Source organism: Thermobia domestica, chromosome 13 (assembly GCF_964235325.1).
Source record: "Thermobia domestica chromosome 13, izTheDome1.hap1.1, whole genome shotgun sequence".
Classification (NCBI taxonomy): Eukaryota; Metazoa; Arthropoda; class Insecta; order Zygentoma; family Lepismatidae; genus Thermobia; species Thermobia domestica.
The window spans coordinates 169,888,973-169,904,592 of NC_137466.1; the positions used below are offsets into that span (position 1 = coordinate 169,888,973).

Consider the following 15,620-nt stretch of genomic DNA (forward strand, 5'->3'; position numbering starts at 1 on the left):
TAAAGCGACGATTACAATAGGAAACAACACGTTTCTGATTAGTTTTAGTGTTATAACATGCTAAAATTCCTCCTGTTGAAATCGACGAAGCATCAGAGTACACTCGGATTTCCAATGATTGATCGAAATGAAACAAAGATGCGGCCTGAATAATATCTGTTTTAAGTTTGTCAAATAGCTCATCATGCTGAGTTGTCCATTTAAATTTTGAATAGTTTTCTAAAAGAATTTGATATAGTTCCACTTTCTCCGTAAAATTTTTGATATGCGCTCTCAAATAAGAGCAGAGTCCTAGAAAACTTTTTAAGGTCCTTTTAGAGATTGGTTTCTTAAAATTTCGTATTTTATTGGCAATTTTGGAGGAAATTTTGATCTTGTCACTAACTGTAAATCCTAAGACATCCAATTCTGAGTATAATAGGTGGGTTTTGTTCGGGCTAGCTCTAAAATCGTGTTTTCTTAGTCTTTTGAAGAGCAATTCCAAGTCCGATAGTTGCTGTTTCCAATTTTTGCTTCCTATCACGAGGTCATCTGCAAATATACGAGGCAGTTATACGAGGTGGTAAACCCTCTAAAACCATGCGTACTGCTATAGTCAGCGCACCAGCTGAAGTAGAATGACCCATCACGCAGCGTTGAAATTGATACACCTTTCCCGTATGATTAAGTTCAAAAGTCATTTACTTTTGGCTTTTAGGATGCAATAATAACTGAAAATAGGAAAACTTTATGTCGGTTGTCGAAATGCAAGATTTGCCTCTTAGTACATGCAAAATGTCTTCTGTGGACTGGAATGGAATGGAATATTCTGTAAACTTGTTGCATGCCTGTAGATTCAAAACTAGGCGGAATTCTGAAGTATTTGGTTTCCGAACTATGAGAAGTGGTGACGAGAAAGAGCTGTCACTAGTCTCTTTAATAATATTGGCTTCTAAAAGCTGTTTAATTTGCAAATCAATTTTGGCCTGTAAAAGATTTAGAATGTCTTCTCCAAATAAAGGCAAAATTTCTCCATGCTCTAAAATTCGAAAGTAGTGAGGGAAAGTTTTTGAACCAATCCTGAATTTAATTAGAGCTATATAACGCAAATTTACGATGGAATTCTCAATTCCTCGTAGATTGGTACTAAAAGGAATCAATTTTGTATTTGGAGGAATCCAAGATTTGGGCATAGATTGAGCGAGCTCCCTGTGTCAATTATTACGGGATACTTTTCTTTGTTAATTATTACATTAATTAACAATTTATGTTCTTGATTTAACAATTTAATGTTTTCTCTCCTGTCGGTTACTGAAGCGACAGTATAAAGTGATGTCATTCACTGTTTATTAGAGCTAGTACTTGCAACTTTTTGTTGTTTCTTTACTTCCTGATTTTCGGCCCTCAGAACATGTTCTTGAGGAAAATTGTCCTGGGGCCCCCTTATACGTTTCCCTGCTTATTATTCTTATAACATGTGCTAGAAGAGTGACCTTTTTTATAGCACGTACCGACCGCAAACTATGACTGTCTCTGGTCTAGGAGTACTATTATTTTTATTATTATTTTTAGAATGTTTTTTCTTCCCATTTTTATGTTGGTTATGATTGCCATTATTCGTATTTCTTGACTTGTAATTATTACGGCCGCCCGTCTAAATTGTGAATCTTTAATAGCATTTTGGGCTACTAGGAGAGAGAATTCGGCCATTTGATTAACTAATTTACTAAAGTCTAATGAATTATTGGCGCTAGAAGTACTAGATGTGCTAAACGCAGGGAGGTCGGGAGGGGGTTGCGGATTACCAACTTGGGAGGGAGGATTTGAAGGTAATTGATTTTGTGATGCACCTTGTAGCTGTGGTGCTGAAGGTACAGGAAATACTGGGGCAGGTTGTTGGTATTGATTCCAATTAGGTGTCGAATTACATAACGGATAAGTTGGTTGTTGATGGTGTGCGGGAAAGGAAGCGCTAGCAACTGCCGATGAATTTAAACTGCTGACTGGTAAATTTTGATCGCAAAGCGAATAGATTGCTTGTTGTAGCTCCACATAATCACGTTTTTTCATTAGGTCGTGCACCTTTTCCAGGTTATGTAAGTGTGTCTGTAAATCTTGAACGGTTGGGAATGTTTCTAACGCGATTTTTTGTAAAAAAAAAAAAAAAAAAAAAAAAAAAAAAAAAAAAAAAAAAAAGTTTTTCTTTAATCCTAATGATAAATAATTTATTTTCTGTTCCTCTGTGGCCTGGGGCAGAACTTGTCGAATAATTCGATTTCCTTAAGAAATATGCATTAGTTGGTTCATTTTCACCCTCTTGAATCTGAAAAATTTCAAACTCAGCCCTATAGGCAGGTAATTTTGGTCTACTCAAGTCGACTAATTTAGCTTTTAATTGTTCATAATTAAGTGAATCCAATTGGTTCTGAGCTTTTAACTGTAACACTAAATCTAGGGCCATGTCCTGTAGATACATAGGTAATAGGCCTTCTTAAAATCTATTGGGGTCCTCCGTAACGTGTCCCGAATATTTAGTGAGGTGTGGTATATTAAAAGAAGGGCGAGAATTCTGTCCCATGTTTTCACCGTCCTCCAAAAAAAGTTTTTTTTTTTTTTTTCCTGACCTAGTATGAGGCATGCACTAAAATAAAGTCAACTCCGAGTCACTAATTTCACAATTAAGAAAATCAAATACCTATGAAAAAAGAATTCACTTCCAGTTTAATAAAAATTAAAAGACAAATTCTGACAAAAGACAAAGACAAAGCATATATTAACTAATAAATAATAGCGTTGCAGTTTCGGCAAATTAACTTTGCCTTCATCAGACATATTATGAAATACAATTTCTAAGTTTGTATTTATTAGTTAATATATGCTTTGGTCAGAATTTGTCTTTTAATTTATACAAGAAATTCCAAAGCTAGAAAGAGTGGTATTAATAAAAAGGCTGTCCGGTAGGGGAGTATTCAGATCAAAACTGAGCCGGTCAAAGTCTCGACTATGTAAAACTTTGTCCCATATAGGTTATAGGTAGAGCGTTAATAAAAAGAGTGTCCGGAATCGACTCCCACTACCAGCTTTTATTATAAAAGTTCAACTATCAAAAGTATTTTTACAAAATACTATACAAATAATCTCTCCAAATTTACAAGGTTAGTTATAGTTAGTCTTTGACTGTAACGTCGCAGATAGAATCTCTGCAAAGCCCCGAAGCAGACTAGGCAGAGCGGAGTTAGGGCCCCAAAGCTCCGAAGCAAGCAGTGGGTTGGTTAAGTGACCACAGCTCCGAAGCAGACTAAGCGGCTGAGGTTGGGATTCCCGACAAAGCCCCGAAGCAGGCTGGGCCAGGAGAAAGGAAAGGCGTAGTCCCGAAGCAGACTAGAGGCCTGGGGTTAGGTTACTCCTAATGTTCCAAAGCAAACAATAGGAGGGACACCAATGAACTGCTAGAAAATTGCCGTCATCCAGCTAATTTAGAGAGGTCCTCGGGCGGCGGTGGCGCTGCTGCTCCGTTGTTATCGTCTGCTCCATTGGAGGGGCCAGAAGCCCGTCGTCTGCAGATGAGAGTAGATTCATCTGATGTGTGAAATCCTCTTGCTAAACCACGTGGTGGTGTTTGTAAATAAAAGTGACTACGTTTGTGACTTAATAACTCTTGAACCACCCGACCGATCTTGATCAAATTTTTTAACATAGATGAGGTTCGGGCCTGGGAGTGTTTTTATTATTTCACTTTGACGGTGCAAACTTAGGGAAGGGGGAAGAGAGATATTTAAAAATTATCAAAAATGATCGATATTAGGTGAATTCCATAGTTTACGGGGTTCCTGAGATAAACAGTGGCACTTCAGATGATGCCGAGATGATCTTTATTAGTGCCGAATCCAAATTTTTCGGGATACGGGGTCACTGAGGTGAACTGTATATGTAGTTTAATTATTCTTGTATCAAATAAATTGCTATTTCTCATTACTATGTGAAAATTTTGTTCATATATGTACTCTTTTGTGTAGAGACACGTAATTTTGTTTGTAGACGTTGTAAAATCTTTCTTTAAAAAGCCAAAAAATAGTGACAATATACATCAAAATAAACGAACACTTAGTATAAAAAAACATACTAAAGAGAAGTGGTCATGTTTGTGAGGAAAGGTCGGCTGTGGTTGATTTCACATAAATTTCATTGATTATGCAATTCTTATGAAGGATCAGGGATTTTTAATTTTATATATATGTAACGCTATCAGAACCGGTAGGAATCCTAGTTTCAAAGTCTGTAACTATGGTAGACTTTGAAACTTTAAATTCAATATTGGAACAGGAAGTGATAGATTTCAATAGAGGGATAAGGTCGGAGATGGAACCTGCTCTTCGAATGCTAAATCTATTATGTATTTAGTTGTCTCTTCCTTTCTTCTGTTTTTGCTCTTATACCTGTTGAAAGATCATACCAGTTATATAGGACTTCTCATACTTACATATAACAAGCTTGGAAGTCTTTTAAAAATAAATTTAAAAAGTACATGTGAATCATACGTATAGTATTTTAGTTCCTATTCATTGTGTACTAACCCTATTTAATTGTTTTCTTTCAAGATTTTTCCATGGAGAGAGGCAAACGTGGTGTATTCATAAATATACGGGAAGCGAAGATGCTTACGTAGATTCTGTTAAAGTGTGCAGTGTTACCACCTATAAAGCAGAGACTACTAAAGTGTGTTTTACACTTCGAATAACGGTGAGTTCATAACAATTAGTTTATTCAGTAATTGTCAAAAAAAAATCTCCTTTTTTTTAAAAAAAGAAGAAAAAACCTTCACTAGCTGTTTAGCCGAACTTGCTGTGCACTATAGTTAAAACCATACTTAATTAAAAGCTCTAGCTGATTTTTTTTTTTTTTTTTTTTTTTTTTTTTTCACCAACCAACATAACACAGATATTAATGCCCAAATCTAAATATAGTGACAGCTCTTGTCCTAATAATGAACAGTAAAACATGTTCATGTTCAGAACCATCACTATCCGTTTTAAAATAATTAAATTGAAACTCTACAGTTCAAGTTGCTGTAAAATCATCACAATGTATTACTTTAGAAATACAGAAATGTTAATGCTTAAGTCTAATTCTGGTTACGTACCTTGTCCTATTTTCAAATAATTACATAGATTGAAAGAAGACAGTTTTTAAGTTGCGATTAAATCGTCATAATAGTTTCAAATCGACAAATTACCTCGCTAGTAACATCTATTTGCGTCAGTGAGCACAGGTACTACTATGAGGAATTAGCTTGACGCACAAACTGAAGCGATAAACAATTATATATATATATATATATATATATATATATATATATATATATCTATATATATATCTATATCTATATCTATATCTATATCTATATATATATATATATATATATATATATATATATATATCGGGTGTTGCAAAATAAGTGTTACAACTCTTGGGAGGTGACTCCTGCCACTGAGACAAGAAAAAAAGTTCTCTTCAACTTTCTGCTATCGGACATAGTTTCAGATCTACAAGGTGTCGAAAGCGTGGGAAAATGACTTTCGGACGCCAATAGTTCGGAAACTATCCAACATAAAGAGGGCGGGTAAAAAATTCACTGAAGAAGTCATACCTGCTCTATTGAATTTTGTTTGTTTCAGAATCCTACCGTGCACGCGCAAGGGATTCCCCAAAGGAACGTAGGGAGTCCCGGATAATCTGCCAAATGAAACTTGGTTAAATGGATATGAATTGATAGGCTTTCTACCAGTAAACAATAATTCGTTTGTCTTAAGTCGGTATCTGGAGCAAATACAAAATGGCGGACATGTTTATGCCCGTTGTGTGTGGTTGCATAAATGCCAGATACGGATGCTGGCCAACAGTGACGTTCTGAGTATTAATTGTAGCGAATTTGTACTCAAATGCTCTAGAAAGACATCTGGAGTGTCGGTAGAGCATAACAGATGAAGCAGGATGATTCACATGTGTGGAAACACTTAACGAAAAATGCCAAGAAATGTACTCATACTCAATAAACGTGAGTTCAAAGCGTCGGAAATATAAGGATTAGCGTCAAGAACATGAAAGCCATTGCCAATTCACCAATAATATTCCTTCAAACCGATGCAATATGATGTGCACGGTTGCACACTAATAAGGATGCAACAACTGAGGCCAAGTTCAAATTATGCAATGGACTCACAAAGAAACTGGGTAAACTAAATGAATGTCACTAGTGGGATCGCATGATCGATATTGAAATGTGGCCAATGTGTGTGTTGATATCAACATGTAGCTAATGGACAAATGTCAACATGTCGCACTACTGCTGGGACACCATCTCACGTGCGAAAACTAGGAAAATAACGTTGTACATTTTGCTATTACATCTGGTGCACCTTTTGGTAGAACGTAACTAGAACACGATTGTATCAATGTCCCTCTTTGTTTGGGACATTGTCCCACAGTCGACACATATGAAAAGAATTCTCTTAATGCATAGTTCAAATTCTGATAGAACGTGAAAATAACAAACTTGTATCATGTCCCACGTCTTCTGAGACATATGACGTACTCGAAATTTAGGAAAATACCTCCAGAAATTCGTATCTTACACACAGTGCACATGCCAAGACAAAGACTAAAATGAACCGATTTTGCACATTTTACACTACAGCTGGAACACCATACATATGGAAAATAAAACGACATGAGAAATAGGAAGAAACGTCTTAAAGCTCTGATTGTTTACAACTCTGCAGTAGGAGTAACAAAATGAAACACACAAGTATGTCGGGAGGCTGTACAAGAGGGCTTGCCAAACAAAGTGGGTACTCCTCAAAGAAATGAATACAGAGAAAGTGAGGCTTCTTCGAACCTCAGGGCTAGAGCGCTCGCTTTTGCTCGCGTGGTCCCAGTTTCCAATCCTACTGGGAGCCCACGGCCTCAGATTCAAGACCCGAGTAGTTATTTTCCTATTTTTCGCACGTGGGACGATGTACCGGCAGTAGTGGGACATGTTGACATTTGTTCATTAGCTACATGTTGATATCAACACACACATTGGCCACATTTCAATATCGATCATGCGATCCCACTAGTGACATTAATTTAGTTTACCCAGTTTCTTACTGAGTCCATTGTACAATTTCAACTTGGACTCGGTTGTTGCATCCTTATTGGTATGCAATCGTGCACATCATATTGCAACGGTTTGAAGGAATATTATTGGTGAATTGACAATGGCTTTCATGTTCTTGACGCTAATCCTTACATTTCCGACGCTTTGAACTCACGTTTATTGAGTATGAGTACATTTCTTGGCATTTTTCGTTAAGTGTTTCCACACATGTGAATCACCCTGCTTCATCTGTTATGCTCTACCGACACTCCAGATGTCTTTCTAGAGCATTTGAGTACAAATTTGCTACAATTAATACTCAGAACGTCACTGTTCGCCAGCATCCGTTCCTGGCGATTATGCAACCACACACAACGGGCATAAAGGTGTCCGCCATTTTGTATTTGTTCCAGATATCGACTTAAGACAAACAAATTATTGTTAACTGGTAGAAAGCCTATCAATTCATATCCATTTAGACCAAGTTTCATTTGACAGATTATCCGGGACTCCCTACGTTCCTTTGGGGAATCCCTTGCGCGTGCACGGTAGGATTCTGAAACATGCAAAATTCAATAGAGCAGGTATGACTTCTTCAGTGAATTTTTTACCCGCCCTCTTTATGTTGGATAGTTTCCGAACTATTGGCGTCCGAAAGTCATTTTCCCACGCTTTCGGCACCTTGTAGATCTGAAACTATGTCCGATAGCAGAAAGTTGAAGAGAACTTTTTTTCTTGTCTCAGTGGCAGGAGTCACCTCCCAAGAGTTGTAACACTTATTTTGCAACACCCGATATATATATATATATATATATATATATATATATATATATATATATATATATATATATATATATATATATATATATATATATATATATGTGTGTGTGTGTGTGTGTCAGACTTTACATGAAAAGAAGAGAAATGGATGACTAGAAATCTAATAAGACTATACGATAATAATATCATTACGTTTAGCACAGTCTTTTCACTCACTTCGTAAAGAACAACAATAATAACTGTAGTACTGAAATTGGAATTTCTTTTACGCGATGTTTTTTTGTCTTGATAGTTTCTGGCCCTAATCAGTCGGTCCTATTTTTTAGTTATTTTTATAGTTTTGTTCCATGTATCACAGATTTCCATATAATTCTGACTTGTGTTCAAGTGACGACCATTTTGACAAAATAATTGAAAAATTCTTTCCCCATCCCAAAAATCACTCGTTCGTCGAAATTCATATTTCCATATGTAGAATAGAAACTACGAATGATTACTACCAGTTTGTTACCTGAAAAAAAGTCTACGTTTACACTTAGTTGCTTGCATAAAATACATTCCAAATTTAACAATATTATTTAGCGTTTGACGACTCGTGAAATGAAACACAAACTAATCTACAGATCTTATTGAACCCAACAAATGATATATGTGAGAAAATAGAGAAGGAATTTTTTTTTTTTTTTTTTTTTTTTTTGTAAACCTAAAATTTGATGCTGTACGATACCCACCCCACCTATTAAGATGAAGCTGATACTGCTAGAGTATTAACATCTCTTCTCTTCTCAGGATAGCAGTCTTTCGATTGGTTTGACCCAGCTTTCCACTCTTCCCTATCCTCACCCAGACTTCATTTCAATTTACTTTTTCTTCCTTACATCGTATATTATTTGGTGCGTATATTTCAATCGCGGCCATCCTGGAGGTATTTTTTCCTTTTCCCAATCCCTCTTTAGCTAATGGGATGATTTCCTTTCTCTCATAATGTGTCCAATTATTCTTTCTATTCTTTTTGAAACTTCACATCCATACAACGACGTTTTCGGTTAGAAGCTTTTGTTTTCCTTCGGATGCCTTCTTCGTCTGAGATATTCTGGATTTTACATCTTGTTTGCACCTATTATTGTTTATTATTTTTACTCCCTAAGTAATGGAATTCCTGGGTTGTTGACTATGTTAGTAATCGTAGTACTTTCGGGAAGATCTTTTGGTATGTTATACAAATGTTGACGAAACCTAAGTGGAATATGTAGTCTTTTATATACACAACTAATGAGATAAATAGTAGAACTGCATTACGATAGTACTGGTGTAATTCTTATTTTAAGAATACCATTTACAATAACATACTGTGAGATCCAGTTTTAACTTTTCTAAGTTTCTAAAAATCTACAGATTCCAAAAATATTTTTCATTAGAAATGTGATATTTTCAGTACATTTTTCCTGAGTATTCTGCCTCACAGATAGATTCTACCACATTTACCAAACATAGTTAAGAGGGGCCACCAAATCAATAGAATAGTCACTTACTTTCCGTCATGATCCAAAATGGAAAATAGGGGAAACTGTCAGTTGGAGAAGTGTAATGAAGGGATTAATAGTGAGAATTAGGTTGAGGGATACCACGTACACAAATATTGAATAATTATGGCTTCATTATACAAATATTCAGTTCTACACACAAATTAATATTCCCTGAACATAAGGCATCCTGACCCCGTAAAGTGTGAAGAAGCTATATTCTTCACAGAAGTTTTTAAGTATATCGAAGTGAAAAATTGTTAATATCATAAGCGAGTGTTGCATCATTAAAGTAGAATGGAATATGTTTATACAATATATATTTATCTCGACTTAGATAATTAGTAATTTATAGGGCCCGGATAATTATGTACTAAAAACAATGAAAATATGTACATATATATGTACATAAAATCTCAATAATATGTAATAAAACCCTTCCAGAAGAGCAAAATATGTAAAATGAAAATACCAGCATTTTCTATTACGTTTTCTACATTTGATGTGGTAAATACAATATTTATTCAATTACAATGTTTACTACCTGTTACTTTTCCAGCATGATCGCCTCAACACTGACAAGTGAGAATGAGTTTGAAATTTTCAGTCAGAAAACTTATCTTGTTATCGCGTATAAAAGAGTTTCTATGCACTAAATGGTCGTTTCACTTCACACAAAGTCTTGCTGCATATTTATACTTTCAGAAATCATCCAAAGGTCGTTCAACTGTACATTACGGGAGAATTCTAGAACACTGGCCCGCCTACGTGTACAACAGATAGTAGCCTACCCTAACATAGCCTAACCTCTCTAATCTCTAATTAATCTTAATTAACCTTATTTAGGAAGGATTTTTTACGAAAACTTTGTTTATGCCATTGTACATCTAATGAGCGTCCAGCGTTATAGAACCTTCCCGTACATTACACACTCAAAACATTTTAGTAAAAAATATCGTGAAGAACAAAACATTCTCAATTAATCTTTTCACTATTTCAACAGTCGATCTCCGTAACAGTAAAGAACGAAAATGTGTTTCAAATTTTCAAACACAAAACCTCTCCTGGTATCACGCAACAGAGCTCTTTATTGACTGAACGATCGCTCAACATTACACGAATATAATTGGTGCATACTTAAACTTGCACAAATCAGAAGGTGCGTGTTCAATAGCCACGACATGGATTTAGCTTCACTTGACACTCCACTAATAGCATGGATTGTCTTATAGCCTGGATTTTTCTCCAAAACGAAAGCTATCTTCTTATTCAATGCATTCCCAACCGGTCCTTTCACACCTACCAGAGAAACAACTGTTGAGCGAACGATTTCAAGATTGTCTGAAAGGGTAGATGATGATTTCTCCAAGGATTAAATAGTACTACTGAGACATGAAAAATTGCTCTGAATGTAGGAAATACTTCAACTTCCCGTCATCAAACATTTGTTTCGCTATTTCTATGGAAGGTGCATCTTCAGAATCAAAATGTAACACTTGTTTCACTGCATCAAAGTTCGTAACATAGTAACACACAGCATCAATCTAGCTTCCCTACCTCGTTAGTACCAGCTGAGGAGGAAGAGGATGTTCAGGGAACAGTTCTCTAAATTTCTCAACTCTACTGGGATCCTTCAAAAATACCTTCTTTGTATTTGAAATTAATGCATCCACTTGTGAAAATCTAGAACGAACAAATTTTGCAACACGATGAAATGCGTGGGCAAGACAAGTTAAATGTAACAGCTTCGGATACAATACTTGCAAAGCTTCTGCAGCTTTTCACATGTACGGTGCTGCATCAGTCACTAGAAGGAAGACGTTATGCTTGATACCATCAGGCCACAAAAGTTCCATAGCATCATTAAAGAGTTTTGCAATGGCTTGATGGTTGCATCGCGGCAACAAATCACTAGTTAACAGGATAGACTAGCTGACTTCATTATCTTTCAACAAACCTATTACAACATTACCAACATGTCGCCCCTCTACATTAGTTGTTTCGTCAATTGACACCCAAATAGAACCATCATCGCTTTCCCCACGAATCGAGTTCATTGTTTCCACATATAAATCAGGCACGTAATGCTTTCTGATTGTAGATTCATCTGGAACTGTTTCGTGTGTGTATTGTTGCAGAAATTCATGAAGTACTGTATTGTTTAGTTTCAAAATAGGGGTATCAGCACATACCTTAGCACTGCACAGATCACTTGAAAACTGAGACTTATGTGGCCCTGGACTACTTTGAGCTTGAGATTCAGTTACTAGCAACTGCTTTTGTGGTTTAGGTTTTGAAACTCGGGTCTGATGGCGTGATGTGGATATGTGTGGCACAACTTGGGAATGTTGAGCGCATGAGACACCCTTCTCACAAACCTGGCAATAAAGCACTTTTCCATCTGTGGAAAAATGCTCAAACTCTTCTGTGAAATGCTTAAGTCTTATTGACAACGGGGTTTTGTCCTTTGGCATCTTGGAAACAGGATTTACTGACAGCACAGGAGATTAAATATTCAATAAAATAGCTCACACTTTCCCTACGGCATGAGTTGTGGCGGCAGGCGCTTCACTTTTGTAAATCAAGAGTTCAGTGTTATCAATTGCGTGAATGCAAACTTCCCCATCTGATTTAATATTTTTCGCTGAAGGAAAATATTAGTGGGGCGAGTTTGCGACAAAAACACGATAGGCAATCGTAAAGCCGCGTCGCGATAGTAATTCGATTGAATTATTAATCTCACGTAAGGATGTGAGCGCTACTGCCACGACCGAGAGTGTACGATTGCTAATCAAATCAGGTTGTGTCCAACTCTCTCTACCAATCCGCCAAACTACGCTTCAATACTATTTTAAAAGGGTGAAACGCAATGAAACAATAAATAAATAAGTAAATAAATAAAAATTAAAAATTAAAAATAAAGCAAGCACTTTAAATTCAAAGAGAGGTGACTGTTTTCTTCTTTTCAAAGTCTATTGTTGAACAGTTTCTGTGCGAAAAATCCCTATAAAACATAAAAATCCTAAGAAATATGTAGAATTATGTGCTCATGAGTAAAATATGTGATTATATGTACATACATGTAAAATATGTAAATATATGTACTTTCAAATGGGTGTTTTTAGGCACTATGGGTCACAAATGACATTATTACCCTGATTTGGTATAAAAATATAACCCCTACAAAAATATGTAATTAAATAATTATCCGGGCACTAGTAATTTATATATAAAACACTAATGAGGATTAATATTTTTTTTTTTTCTTTAGAGAAACCCTACTGTTGGTGATAAATTTGCTAGCAGAGCAGGACAAAAAGGTATATGTAGTCACTTGTGGCCTGCAGAAGATTTACCATTTACGGAATCAGGATTAGTACCAGATATAGTCTTCAATCCACATGGCTTTCCTTCTCGAATGACCATAGGTAAGTATTGTACGGAAAATAAAAGTACTGTGAAATATATCCATAGATCCGGAATTTGATCCCGACCATATAGAATGTGTAGTTCCGTCTCAGCCTTGATTCTTAAAAGGACTTTAAACTTAGAGCGTATGAACAAAGAAATACTTCTAAAATATGTGAACTAACTACATTCTGAAGGATTAGGGAAGTCCTGCTTGTTGACTGTACAATATTTCATAATTTTTATCATGATTCAGAGTTGGCTACCGTTAAGAAACAATCTAATTTTGAAGTGATTTGATTTGATTTGATTTTGAGTTTAGCGTTCCTTTTATCAGCAAGGCTATATGAGACGTAGATCTACTGTTTTAACGTGGGATTCAAACCACATGAGCTCGAACTGAGAATCGAACCCGGGTCTCCCACACCACAGGCGTACTCTAAATACTTACCCATGAGGAAGCTCTAATTTTGAAGTGGTAAGCTTCGTTAAATAAATATTAAAATTTCTGATATTTAATTGTAAGTTTAATACAAGACTAGTTTCTGGATATAATTTTCTACATCATTTATTTAACTTGTAACCACTTTCCGAATCTGCCCCCCTACTCTCCCACCAACGAGTACTTTCAGGAGACCTGAACTTACCTGGTTAAGACATCAAAGAACATTTCCAAAAAGGGATTACAGACCTTTTTCCCGGATCACCCTCCGGTCTCAACAATGAGATGAGCATCAAGCACCAAGAGGTTCGGATGTCTCGTCTCGAAATCCTCACGGACATCCAGATGATCACTCAGATCGTGACACACAAAAATATCATTCACACATGCAACGAAAACACATTAAATAAAATGACACTATGCATATTTATTAAATGCACTATATGTTAAAAAAAAAGTTGAAGAAAAACATTCACAACACTAAACACTGATATGGGTATAGACATTTGACTATTTCCACAAACAAAATTACATTTCACATTTCACGGCGTTAATAGCCCTTTACGTTTGTATCACATTATGTATGTGATGAAATATATTTGGGGGGAAATATATATTAGGGAGCTTTTAAATAATAAGATATGTGTATTTAAACACACAACAAAACATTTTATTTTAAACTAAAAAACATTTTATTTTAAAACTCATTACAGTAAAAAGCATAATCATTCATTTAATGTTAATTCACTTTTCATTTTTTTTTTCTAAGTTTAAACATAGTTAATGACCGAGGATATGAACCCGGAAAAAACTCTAAACAAAACAATCAAAAAAACTTTTAAAAAGGGCAGTCAATATTAAATTAAAAACAAGTTAAAATGTAAAACACAAACTTTATTTTAAAGCTTACAATAAATTTAATTTTGCTCTATCCTAAAGAGCATTTTATTTCAGCTAACGTTACATAGCTGTTAACCACAATAAATTGTTTTCTTAAAAAAAAAAAAAAAAAAAAAAAAAAAAAAAAAAAAAAAAACTTTAATTAAATTTGCGGTCTTCATAAAGTTAATTTTCCTATTCGGGTTTCGCTAACCCTTAACTTTCTACTGCTTAAACAACCAGCCAACCAAATAAAAAAATAAACGGACGCCAGCCCACTAAAAAAAATCATCAAAAAGGGAACATCAAAATCTACAAGTAAGTGCAAGTAAATTAACCTATTCTAAAAATTGCTCCCTTCTCACCCCTTTCAACCCCTCTAACATCACAATCTGTCTCTTTTGCATATGTTTAATTTTATTTACATGCAACCCAGGTCTAACCCCGTACCTTACATTCTGTCAAATTCAATATATACAAAATCCTAAGCGCAACTTGTCAGTTCTAACATCCCCAATTACATTATCGATAAGCGCATTATCTAAGCTCTCAAACCAACAAGGGGCAACTGCACAATAGTTAGCACTTGGTTCGACCTGGGATATTATCATTTCACTTTGATTGAATGCTTATCCTAAGGAGAGGTTAAATGTTTCGCAAAGAACAACGGATGCACCATCTAAAATACATGTTTCAACATAGCATGTGAGTCGAGCTTATTTTCTTGATTTAATTTTCATTGAAATAGTCTCCGCAAGGGACGAAAAGGGTGTTCAAATATTTTCCATAAACCTGTTCCAGCCGTGCGAAGAACGGGCATTTCAGCTAGTTCTAAAATTATAAAGGATCCCTGATTGTTTGTCTTTTACAGGCTGTCAGTTGCATGATTTTAAATACGACCATATTTAAAAAGCATGCTTGCACACATACACACAAGTAAATAAAGTCAGAACTTTGTCCTCTTTGGGAATTTTAGTCACGATTTGTACACTACAAAATGTATTAATTTTGACAAATTTGATATAAAATGATTTCCTTATGATCATGTATTTTGATATACTTTTCAAAAATATATATGTAGTGTGTGTAGAAATTACTACGTCTTTAAGATCAATATATGATAAATATATGAAACATTCGAGTCTTACGTCGTACTCTCTATAGTGCAAATTCAATGAAATTTAAAGACTTAAAGAGTGAAAATATGTGGATGGCCAGAAAGTGGAACCATATTTGGTTAGCGCGCCGGTATGGTAAGCTCAACAGTCGTGTTTGATTCGCCATCCAATCACTTATTTCTCACACTTTAAGTTTCAGTGTTTAGCTCAAACTATGCAAAATAATAAAAGGGAAGTCATTTATTTATTTATTTATTTATTTATTATTATTATTATTATTATTATTATTATTATTATTATTATTATTATTATTATTATTATTATTATTATTATTATTATTATTTTATTTGACA

The 15,620-nt window shown here is 35.1% G+C and overlaps 1 protein-coding gene across 1 annotated transcript in view; it reads left to right on the forward strand.

Annotated features, from left to right (window-relative positions):
* The window catches only part of Polr1B (RNA polymerase I subunit Rpl135), an 85,826-nt gene that overhangs the window by 53,858 nt on the left and 16,348 nt on the right, over positions 1-15,620 (forward strand). The window contains exons 16-17 of the mRNA XM_081736866.1: positions 4,578-4,719; positions 12,692-12,848. Coding sequence (XP_081592992.1) covers positions 4,578-4,719; positions 12,692-12,848 — 299 coding nt within the window. The remainder of the gene's footprint in view (positions 1-4,577; positions 4,720-12,691; positions 12,849-15,620) is intronic.